The sequence below is a fragment of the Salmo salar genome, chromosome 04 (assembly GCF_965601325.2).
Source record: "Salmo salar chromosome 04, fSalSal1, whole genome shotgun sequence".
In the NCBI taxonomy this organism is placed as follows: domain Eukaryota; kingdom Metazoa; phylum Chordata; class Actinopteri; order Salmoniformes; family Salmonidae; genus Salmo; species Salmo salar.
Window position 1 is genome coordinate 78,104,107 of NC_138294.1, and position 12,556 is coordinate 78,116,662.

At 46.3% G+C, this 12,556-nt stretch overlaps 1 protein-coding gene across 2 annotated transcripts in view; it reads left to right on the top strand.

The window, feature by feature from the left end:
- LOC106603794 (myotonin-protein kinase) overlaps positions 1–12,556 on the top strand; it is a 29,956-nt gene that overhangs the window by 3,092 nt on the left and 14,308 nt on the right. For both annotated transcript variants that reach the window (XM_082974729.1, XM_082974730.1), the window contains exons 2-3: positions 9,482–9,573; positions 9,660–9,743. In XM_082974729.1, coding sequence (XP_082830855.1) covers positions 9,482–9,573; positions 9,660–9,743 — 176 coding nt within the window. The remainder of the gene's footprint in view (positions 1–9,481; positions 9,574–9,659; positions 9,744–12,556) is intronic.

Here is a 12,556-nt window from a genome sequence, read left to right on the forward strand (position 1 = left end):
TTGGCTTCTCTGTTGGACATGGACTATGTGACTAGAACTCCTCACATCTTCCCGCCTCTCTTTTCAACCCTTCAACCTTTATCCTCCAATTCTGTCTCCGTCTCCGTCTTCTCTCTTCATCTCTCTGGCTTTTGTCACCCAAGCCAATGAACTCTCAACTAAATCAGACATACTGTATGCTGTAACATATGGTGAATGAGTCCACATATGGAAATACATGTCCCAGTATATACAACGTTCCACCTCCCTACCTTGAAGTAATCACTGATCTGACACAATTGGAAAGGGTTCCACCGCATCTCCTCCACTAGTCTACGTCATGTCAGATCAGTGCTTACAGTAGACTTCATTTCTCCACTAGTCTATGTCATGTCAGATCAGTGCTTACAGTAGACTTCATTTCTCCACTAGTCTACGTCATGTCAGATCAGTGCTTACAGTAGACTTCATTTCTCCACTAGTCTATGTCATGTCAGATCAGTGCTTACAGTAGACTTCATTTCTCCACTAGTCTACGTCATGTCAGATCAGTGCTTACAGTAGACTTCATTTCTCCACTAGTCTATGTCATGTCAGATCAGTGCTTACAGTAGACTTCATTTCTCCACTAGTCTATGTCATGTCAGATCAGTGCTTACAGTAGACTTCATTTCTCCACTAGTTTATGTCATGTCAGATCAGTGCTTACAGAAGACTTCATTTCTCCACTAGTCTATGTCATGTCAGATCAGTGCTTACAGTAGACTTCATTTCTCCACTAGTCTATGTCATGTCAGATCAGTGCTTACAGTAGACTTCATTTCTCCACTAGTCTATGTCATGTCAGATCAGTGCTTACAGTAGACTTCATTTCTCCACTAGTCTATGTCATGTCAGATCAGTGCTTACAGTAGACTTCATTTCTCCACTAGTCTACGTCATGTCAGATCAGTGCTTACAGTAGACTTCATTTCTCCACTAGTCTATGTCATGTCAGATCAGTGCTTACAGTAGACTTAATTTCTCCTGTGATCTTTTGAATTAACTTCCAGTGTACAGTATTTCAAAATACTTCATAAACATGTGATGGGAGTGTGTGTGTGTGTGTGTGTGTGTGTGTGTGTGTGTGTGTGTGTGTGTGTGTGTGTGTGTGTGTGTGTGTGTGTGTGTGTGTGTGTGTGTGTGTGTGTGTGTGTGTGCGATTTAGTCCAGTGTCCAAGGGCTATCAAATGTCACAGTGATGGAGGTTCCTATTTTGGTCTGAGCATGTGTCCAGTCTCGCTGAGGGATGAGGGTACATGACAGTCACAGGAGGCTGCTGAGGGGAGGACGGCTCATAATAATGGTTGGAACAGAGCATGGCATTAAACACCTGCAAACCATGTGTATGATGTATTTGATACCATTCCACTTATTCCGCTCCAGTCATTACCACGAGCCCGTCCTCCCCAATTAAGATGCCACCAACCTCCTGTGATTACAGTGTTAGATGTGGAAGGATGACCAGTGATGCAGCAGGTTAGCTTAAAGTAGGCTGAGCAGGTTAGATCTCGATTCAACTCCACTTACAGTCAGCAAGGATCAAACCAGCACCAGAGTCTGTCTGTCTGTCTGTCTGTCTGTCTGTCTGTCTGTCTGTCTGTCTGTCTGTCTGTCTGTCTGTCTGTCTGTCTGTCTGTCTGTCTGTCTGTCTGTCTGTCTGTCTGTCACTGTGACCTGTCTCTTTCTCTCTTTCTGTCTCTCTGAATCTTTCTGTCTGTATCTGTGTGTGCCCTTCTCTCCCTCTTTCTCCCCCTATCCCCCATCTCTCTCTCTCTCTCGCTCTTTCTTTCTCTTTATCTCTCTCTTTATCTCTCTCTTTATCTCTCTCTGTGTAGGTTTTGGTCTGGTATGGTCACTCCCTACATGGCCTTAACAACAGGACGAGTGTTCAATGGGGACATGGCCAGAGTCAACATGCTCAGAAACAAGCTGTGACTCCAATAATCTCCTTTTCCACTTTCAGACCTTTTCGCTGCCGAAAAACAAGTGTCCGGTACTGTTGGTACGTAGGACTAGAGCGATGTGTGTCTAAGTCTGGGTTTTATGTCTTATTAGAGTCTAATTTCTTATTTTGACCTTTCAGTGTATAGACCGCATGTAACGAGAGGGAAAACACATAACATCATTTCTCCCGCATTGAAGATGCAAAGCCATGGTTGTCCACAAATGTATTACGCACTGGGGGAAAAAACTGGTTGAATCAACGTTGTTTTGACGTTATTTAAAAAATATATATTTGTGATGACGTTGAATCAACGTGGAAACTGATTGTATTTGCAAAAAGTCATCCACGTATTGGAATTTGATATTATTTTCACCCAAATCTTTACCTAAATCCAATGTCATTGTGACATTTTTGGTTGATTTCACGTTGAATTCACGTTAGTTGACAACTCAAACAAATGTAAATCAAAAATAGACATTGAACTGACGTTTGTGCCCAGTGGGATATCATGGAATGATCATGTGTCAGCAGCTACAGAGGAGCTATGAGTGTTCAACCTGGGATAGTTCCTTATCCTCTGTATGATATTGGTATTTTGCATGAATATTCTGCATTATTATACCATCTCCCTAAAAATCCGGATCTGTGTTATAAGATGCCAAATAGAGGAGGGGGTGCACCGATTCTGCAAAAGTAAAATGATGCTGTGTGGATGCTGTAAAAAAGTCACCTAACTTACCCATCTGTCACTCCAGATTCTAGAGGGTTAACCTGATGTGACCCAACCTTGACTAGAGGGTTTACCTGATGTGACCCAACCTTGACTAGAGGGTTTACCTGATGTGACCCAACCTTGACTAGAGGGTAACCTGATGTGACCCAACCATGACTAGAGGGTTAACCTGATGTGACCCAACCTTGACTAGAGGGTAACCTGATGTGACCCAACCTTGACTAGAGGGTTAACCTGATGTGACCCAACCTTGACTAGAGGGTTTACCTGATGTGACCCAACCTTGACTAGAGGGTTTACCTGATGTGACCCAACCTTGACTAGAGGGTTTACCTGATGTGACCCAACCTTGACTAGAGGGTAACCTGATGTGACCCAACCTTGACTAGAGGGTTTACCTGATGTGACCCAACCTTGACTAGAGGGTAACCTGATGTGACCCAACCTTGACTAGAGGGTTTACCTGATGTGACCCAACCTTGACTAGAGGGTTAACCTGATGTGACCCAACCTTGACTAGAGGGTTTACCTGATGTGACCCAACCTTGACTAGAGGGTAACCTGATGTGACCCAACCATGACTAGAGGGTTAACCTGATGTGACCCAACCTTGACTAGAGGGTTAACCTGATGTGACCCAACCTTGACTAGAGGGTTAACCTGATGTGACCCAACCTTGACTAGAGGGTTTACCTGATGTGACCCAACCTTGACTAGAGGGTAACCTGATGTGACCCAACCTTGACTAGAGGGTTAACCTGATGTGACCCAACCTTGACTAGAGGGTTTACCTGATGTGACCCAACCTTGACTAGAGGGTAACCTGATGTGACCCAACCTTGACTAGAGGGTAACCTGATGTGACCCAACCTTGACTAGAGGGTTTACCTGATGTGACCCAACCTTGACTAGAGGGTAACCTGATGTGACCCAACCTTGACTAGAGGGTTTACCTGATGTGACCCAACCTTGACTAGAGGGTTTACCTGATGTGACCCAACCTTGACTAGAGGGTTTACCTGATGTGACCCAACCTTGACTAGAGGGTTTACCTGATGTGACCCAACCTTGACTAGAGGGTAACCTGATGTGACCCAACCTTGACTAGAGGGTAACCTGATGTGACCCAACCTTGACTAGAGGGTAACCTGATGTGACCCAACCTTGACTAGAGGGTTTACCTGATGTGACCCAACCTTGACTAGAGGGTTTACCTGATGTGACCCAACCTTGACTAGAGGGTTTACCTGATGTGACCCAACCTTGACTAGAGGGTTTACCTGATGTGACCCAACCTTGACTAGAGGGTTAACCTGATGTGACCCAACCTTGACTAGAGGGTTTACCTGATGTGACCCAACCTTGACTAGAGGGTTAACCTGATGTGACCCAACCTTGACTAGAGGGTTTACCTGATGTGACCCAACCTTGACTAGAGGGTTTACCTGATGTGACCCAACCTTGACTACAGGGTTTACCTGATGTGACCCAACCTTGACTAGAGGGTTTACCTGATGTGACCCAACCTTGACTAGAGGGTAACCTGATGTGACCCAACCTTGACTAGAGGGTTTACCTGATGTGACCCAACCTTGACTACAGGGTTTACCTGATGTGACCCAACCTTGACTAGAGGGTTAACCTGATGTGACCCAACCTTGACTAGAGGGTTAACCTGATGTGACCCAACCTTGACTAGAGGGTAACCTGATGTGACCCAACCTTGACTAGAGGGTTTACCTGATGTGACCCAACCTTGACTAGAGGGTTAACCTGATGTGACCCAACCTTGACTAGAGGGTTTACCTGATGTGACCCAACCTTGACTAGAGGGTTTACCTGATGTGACCCAACCTTGACTACAGGGTTTACCTGATGTGACCCAACCTTGACTAGAGGGTTTACCTGATGTGACCCAACCTTGACTAGAGGGTTAACCTGATGTGACCCAACCTTGACTAGAGGGTTAACCTGATGTGACCCAACCTTGACTAGAGGGTTTACCTGATGTGACCCAACCTTGACTAGAGGGTTTACCTGATGTGACCCAACCTTGACTAGAGGGTTAACCTGATGTGACCCAACCTTGACTAGAGGGTTTACCTGATGTGACCCAACCTTGACTAGAGGGTTTACCTGATGTGACCCAACCTTGACTAGAGGGTTAACCTGATGTGACCCAACCTTGACTAGAGGGTTTACCTGATGTGACCCAACCTTGACTAGAGGGTTTACCTGATGTGACCCAACCTTGACTAGAGGGTTTACCTGATGTGACCCAACCTTGACTAGAGGGTAACCTGATGTGACCCAACCTTGACTAGAGGGTTTACCTGATGTGACCCAACCTTGACTAGAGGGTAACCTGATGTGACCCAACCTTGACTAGAGGGTTTACCTGATGTGACCCAACCTTGACTAGAGGGTTTACCTGATGTGACCCAACCTTGACTAGAGGGTAACCTGATGTGACCCAACCTTGACAAGTCAGTTCCTCTACTTGTATCGTTCAACTTCTTGAAAATGTTTACCTCCATAAAAAAGTTCAACAAAAAAATAGCAACAGGCATGACCCCCCCCCCCCCCTGTCTCTCTCTCTCTCTTGTCCTCTCTCTGTCTCTTTCCATCTCCCTGGAGGAAAGACATGTCCATTTATGAGGCTGTGTGCTGGTTGGGCTGGTTGGCACTGTTCCATCATTAAAGGACTAGGGTAAACAACACAGGCGGGCAAGCAGAGGAGAGGAAAGACTCTCAGCGCCCCTCCCCCCCCCACCATACTTTCCATCAGGCCCTGTTTTCTGTCAACCAGTGTGTGTGTGTGTGTGTGTGTGTGTGTGTGTGTGTGTGTGTGTGTGTGTGTGTGTGTGTGTGTGTGTGTGTGTGTGTGTGTGTGTGTGTGTGTGAGTGTGTAGGGGGATACAGCTGGGCAGGATGGGTGGAAAGGAAGAATGGTGATATCTGACCCCATATCCTCTCCTGTGGCTTCACAATCATCATCTCTCATCAACCAAGCATGTCCTGCTGACAGGGACACATTCTCTGACACCCCTAGGTACAGATCTAGGATCAGCTTACCCTCCCACAATCCTAACCTTAACCATTAGTGAGGAAAATGCTAAACTGACGCAAGATCAGTGTCCAAGTGAAACTTCACCCCGGAGTCATTCTCTGACATGTAGATAGAGGCTGGTGGGTTCCTACACTGTTATTGATTAAGCTTGCCTGGCACAATGGAACCAATACAATTGTCCCAAATGTGCAAACAACGCCAATCCCGTACTCTAGGCTGGCTAAAGCAAATGCTTAAAGGATTTGAGCCCAGATCTGATGGCTGGGTTGCAGAAATTGCCTTATTCATCTGGAGGGTCGCAAGAAATGTGTTGAGGGTCCAATGAAAACGTTTTTAGATGGGTCACAGCATGCAAAGTATTGGGATCCACTGTTCTAGGGTGTTCCAAATCATTGCTATGAGCTAAAGAGATGGTTTTGTACAGCCTCAATATTGGCTGTCCACGTTGTTTGTATTGGTCCTGATGAAAATCCTGGACAGATTCCCCAAATCTACAGTCACATGCCAGTCACAACAGCCGCTGTGCACAAGTACATCGCTCCATTCTAAAAGTCTATAAAGGAATTTTATTTCTGCATCCCAAATGGAACCCTATTCCTTACATAGTGCACTACAATTGACTAAAGCTCTATGGGCACTATATAGGGAATAGGGAGCCATTTGGGACACAATCAAGGAAGCCAAAATATTTGTCTGTTTCTACAAGATGCCTGAAAGGCTGAGTGGGTCTGGAAGCTCCTCTCTCCCTCTCTCTCTCTCTCTCCTCTCTCTCTCTCTCTCTCTCTCTCTCTCTCCCCCCCCCCCCCCCCCCCCCCACTAAAAGAGTTTATACTGTTGCCTTGGTCTCGCTCGCATTCCTCCCCACAGGAGAGGGGAGTGGAGAAAAAAAGAAAACCAAGGGGCTGGAAAACTTGCCTTAAAAAAGTATTAAACGGTGGCAGCTATTCTTAGACACACTCTTAGACTATTTCAGAACACCAGTGTCTTAAAGGGGAACTGGCTGCTTGTTACTGTCATATGAGCATACATGGTGGTTTAGCAGGAATCGAACCCACAATTCTGGCATTGCAAATTTCATGCTCTACAATCTGATCCACATTCTCTCCAACCACACACAAAAATACACATGCGTGTGTTTTGGCTGTTTCTGGGTTGTATTTCATGGGAGGCTGGTGACCCATGACAATTGGAAGTGTTTGTTTGAAAGGTAAAAGGAAACAGACGGCTTTTGCCAGGATGCCCGGAGGTCTTCTTGTTAACAGTGTGTGTGTGTGTGTGTGTGTGTGTGTGTGTGTGTGTGTGTGTGTGTGTGTGTGTGTGTGTGTGTGTGTGTGTGTGTGTGTGTGTGTGTGTGTGTGTGTGTGTGTGTATGTGTATGTGTATGTGTGTGTGTGTGTGTGTGTGTGTGATGAGGGCCATCTACATAAACAAGCACAGTGTCACGTCCTGATCAGTAAAGGGGTCATTTGTCATTGTAGTATGGTCAGGGCGTGGCAGGGGGGTGTTGTTTCTGTGTGTTTTGGGGTTTGTTTGTTTCCAGGGGATATGTTCTAGTTTTCTATGTTCATTTTCTATGTGTGGCCGAGTATGGTTTCCAATCAGAGGCAGGTGTCTTTTGTTGTCTCTGATTGGAAGCCATACTTAGGCAGCCTGTTTTTTCCTTCGGGTTTGTGGGTGGTTGTTTTCGGTATAGCCTATGTGCCTTACGAAACTGTTGATTGTCGGTTTGTTATTTTTTGTTTAAGTGTTCACTTTATTAAATAATAAAAGAAGATGAGCACTTTACCCGCTGCGCTTTGGTCCGTTTTCATTGACGCTTATGACAGAACCACCCACCAAAAGAAGACCAAGCAGCGGGGTAAGGAGCAGGAGAGGAGGCATCTCGAGTCATGGAACCCTGACCTAACTTCCCGGGCATTTCGGAGGGAACCATGGAGGAAACCAGAGCCGGTCGAAGAGTAAAGAGCGGATGACGACGCTGGATTCCGGAGAAAGGGACTGGTAGAAAGCACACGACGGAGCAGACGCACAGAGGGAGGAGCTAGGCAGTATGGAGGAATGCGCACTATGTCACCCATACGCACTCAGAGCCCAGAGCAGTCGATACAGGCTCCTCAACGTTGTCGTGCGACAGCTAGCCGACAGCTAGCCGGCAGCCAGGAAAAAGTGCGCCAGCTCAGCGTATCTGGCCTCCAGTGCGGCTCCTCGGCACAGGATATCCTACACCTGCTCCACGCACGATACCCTGCATTCCCCAGCAGAGCCCAGTTCGTCCTGTGCCAGCGCTTTGCCCTTGCCGGGCTAGAGTGAGCATTGAGCCAGGACGGGTTGTGCTAGCTGTAAGTGTCAGACCTCCAGTGAGAATCCTGGGCCCAGGATATCCTACGCCTGCTCCATGTACGATGCCCCGCATTCCCCAGCACAGCCCAGTTAGTCCTTTGCCAGCGCTCCGCCCTTGCCGGGCTATAGTCAGCATCGGGCCAGGACGGGTTGTGCCAGCCCTGAGCACCAGACCTCCAGTGCACCTCCAAGGCCCAGTACGTCCTGTGCCTGCTCCGCGTACTCTCCTTCCAGCGACGCTTCTCAGCCCGGAGCCTCCAGCAACGCTCCCCAGTCAGGAGCCTCCAGCGACACTCCCCAGTCAGGAGCCTCCAGCGACGCTCCTCAGCCCGGAGCCTCCAGCGACGCTCCTCAGCCCGGAGCCTCCAGCGACGCTCCTCTGCCTGGAGCCTCCAGCGACGCTACCCAGTCAGGGGCCTCCAGCGACGCTCCCCAGTCAGGAGCCTCCAGCGACGCCCCTCAGCCCGGGGCCTCCAGCGACGCCTCTCAGCCCAGGGCCTCCAGCGACGCCTCTCAGCCCGGGGCCTCCAGAGATGCCTCTCAGCCCGGGGCCTCCAGCGACGCCTCTCAGCCTGGGGCCTCCAGCGACACCTCTCAGCCCAGAGTCTGCTGAACGGGAGCTACACCCAGAGCCAGAGCCACCTCCGTAGTGGGAGGACTGGCGAAGGGGGGGTGTAGCACAGGAACCGTCGTTGATGGTGGCCACCCTCCCTTCCCTCCCTTTAGGTTTGGGGTTGGTTTTGTGTTTTTTTTTGTTTTGACGTGCAGTCGGGGTCTGCACCTTTGGGGGGGGGGGGGGTACTGTCACGTCCTGATCAGTAAAGGGGTCATTTGTCATTGTAGTATGGTCAGGGCGTGGCAGGGGGGTGTTGTTTCTGTGTGTTTTGGGGTTTGTTTGTTTCCAGGTGATATGTTCTAGTTTTCTTTCTCTATGTTAATTTTCTATGTGTGGCCGAGTATGGTTTCCAATCAGAGGCAGGTGTCTTTCATTGTCTCTGATTGGAAGCCATACTTACGCAGCCTGTTTTTTCCTTCGGGTTTGTGGGTGGTTGTTTTCGGTATAGCCTATGTGCCTTACGAAACTGTTGATTGTCGGTTTGTTATTTTTTGTTTAAGTGTTCACTTTATTAAATAATAAAAGAAGATGAGCACTTTACCCGCTGCGCTTTGGTCCCCTTTCATTGACGCTTATGACACAGTGTCTAGCTCTAGTCCTTACTCCAGGCTTGTCAGGCCTGCTTTTGGAGGACGTGAGTGTATAAAATATATTCTCCATACAAAAGTTGACCCTAGTTAGAATTCATTTATTTTCAAACACCCGCTTTCCATGTCTTTTCTCGTGAAATCAACAGCCTCTCTCCTCCAATCACAGCGGAGCCCCTGGTGAGGCAGGTGAAGAAGACACGCATCAAGAGGGATGACTTCCACATCTTGAAGGTGATTGGTCGAGGGACCTTCAGTGAGGTGAGAGGACGCCGGCAAAAGTCAAGGTGCACTTTGGAGAATTGAATCTTATCTCCGTGGTAACGTGTGTGTTGCTGTATTTATAGGTGGCTGTGGCGAGGATGCGTAGCACACAGCAAGTGTACGCGCTGAAGATTATGAATAAGTGGGACATGCTGAAGCGAGGAGAGGTAAACACACACACACACATGAACCTTCCCACTGGGCACAAACTGGTTGAATCGACGCTGTTTCAACTACAAAAAAATAAGTGTGATGACATTGAATCAACATGGAAAACTGATTGGATTTGCAAAAATCAACATAAAGAAATTTTAAGCTATGGTCGACCCTGTAAAACAACACTTTTCACTGCACTTATCTGGTGTATGTAACAATATTTTATTATTTTTAAGCTAAATATAATGACATGGTTAAAATGTTTCTTGTTTTCATGTTGAATTCACGTTCATTGACAACTCAATCAAACGTAATTTGAAACTAGACATTAAAATAACGTCTGTCCTTAGTGGGTTTTACTATTCACATAACAACGGATACATTTTGTATTAGAACCAACTTTGTTGCTTCTTGCATCTACTGTAAAACAACATCCCAGCTAGCACATAACATTCTGAGAATGTTGTCCTATGGTTATTTTGCAATACAACCTTCCCACAACTTTCTAGAAATGGTGCAGGATAGTTGCTTGGCTTTGGAAAATTCTCAGCAAATTTAAGGACATTAAAATAACGTTACTTTCTTGGTGTTTCATTACTTTAACAGAACATTTCCTAAAAGTTCAAACATGGTTACATTTGATTACATTTTTAGTAATGTGCTAGGAACGTTCTCCAACTGGTTTGACATTGGGAATGTTCTGAAATAGTTCAGAGAACATTAAGAAACAACTTTTTTCTGTGGGAATTTCAGTACTTTAGCGTAACGTTTCCTACAGGTTTCCTTATGGTTCTATTTAAAGTACTGTTCTCAAATTGTTCCCTGAGGTGTGTTTGTCAAGGGCTACAAAAAACAGTGTACTGCTGAGGGTGCTCGAGGACCAGGGTTGGGAAACACTGCCTTAGGACACATGGAAATGAATTTGCTATATATGGCCGGAGTTCAAAACAGTTAATGCAAACAGTGTTATTAAAAATCTTATTGTTCTCAGAATGTTATTTAACCCTCTATGGCATGGTAACAAACTACCTTTTTAGACCTCACAGCACCCCCTTTTTGACAAGACATGTTTTTTATATATGTGGCCTTTTGTCTGGGGGAGGAGCAGTCCTTTCAGGAAGCAAAGCCGCATGGGACACATTGCCACCAATTGGTAAGATAAAACCACGTTTAAATTGAAATAACTTTATATAAAAAAATATATGCATGAGTATGTAAAGAAGTATGTTTGATTGTTTAAAGACTTATTTTGTTTTTATTTATATACTAAAACAGTGTTTTTTGGTTCGTTGCCTCAGGGCAACATTGTGCAGTTAGACCACTTTTGTTCGGGCAATATCATGCTAAAGTGTGGAGATGTGCTCGGATGCATAATTATGACCATAGTCAATGTTTTTACTTTACTACCTACTGATACTTACAGGAAATGGACACAAGAACATTTTATGGGCGGAAGGAACGTCATCGAGCAGTTAGGGTCATTCCCTCTGACAGTGAGGACCATGAGCTTGAGGAGAGTGAGGAAGAGTGGATCCCAGAATCAGGTTTGAAAGACAGTTAGGAGGTCAGGGGTCAGTTAGGGGTCAGTCAGCAAAGTAATGGGTGCGTGTGTGTGTGTGTGTGCGCGTGTGTGTGCGTCAGTGGATGAAGAAGGGTATATGACACATTCAAATGTGTGCTTCCTGCTTTCTTTTTTAAAGGAGAATGCCTGTCTGTTGACAATGAGACTGAGTCTGAGGATGAAGATGTATGAGAGGTTGATGTTCCACGCCTACCCCGGTGGAGAACACCCCACAATGCTTACCCAGAATGGCAGGGCCTGCTGTCAAGATCTGATGATATCATGTCCCCCCTCCAGTACCTCAAGTAGTTTTTCTCTGAAGACATTCTGGAAGTTATTGTAGGGCAGTCAAATTTATATGCAATACAATGTAATGCAACAAGCCCCTTAACCTCACTACAAAAGAATTGGAGCAGTTGCTGGGTATTGTGGTGTACATGTCATTGTTTGGTTTACCAGGCACCCGTATGTTTTGGAACAAAGCCTGCCAAGTGTCCCAAGTAGCTGACACCATGATACTGAATAGATGGGAGGCCATCAAAAAAATCCCTGAGGTTGACAGGTGGGATTGCAAGCGAAAGATGATCACCAAAGTCCGATGCCGTGCTGTGGTGTAAGAATACAACAAGAATATGGGTGGGGTGGATCTGCTTGACTCACTGAGTGCACTGTATCGGAACAAAATCAGATCAAAGAAGTGGTATCACCAGCTGGTTTTCCACTTCCTGGATATGATCATCGTGACAACCTGGCTGCTCTACTGAAGAGATTGTGAAGGCACTGGCATGAGAAAGAAGGAACAAATGAAGCTGTATACGTTCAAGTCATACATCACTGAAGGCCTATGCAAAAGTCGAAAGAGTCTGGAGTGCAAGAAAGGTCGTCCCAGTTCCACTATTGCTGGTGAGTATGAGGAGAAGAAGTGGAAAGGACCCCCTGCTCCAATTCCAGTCCCTGATGTGCGCCTGGATGCTACAGCCCACTGGATGATTATGGCTGAAAAGAAGGGGAGATGCAAGGTACCAGGGTGCACAGGTACACCAAAAGCCAAGTGCCAGAAATGTGAGGTCCACCTCTGTTTCACATCCACCAGCAACTGCTTCCTGAGGTTCCACACAGAATTGTTTGATGTTTTGACTTTAAAGCTTCTAATTGTGATTGGTTGGAACTATTTGTGGTGGATGATTGTCAAAATAAAACTTTTGTTCTAATTCATATATCGCTTGTTTTCCTTATTCCAGCCCTGAGGCAACAAACCAATGT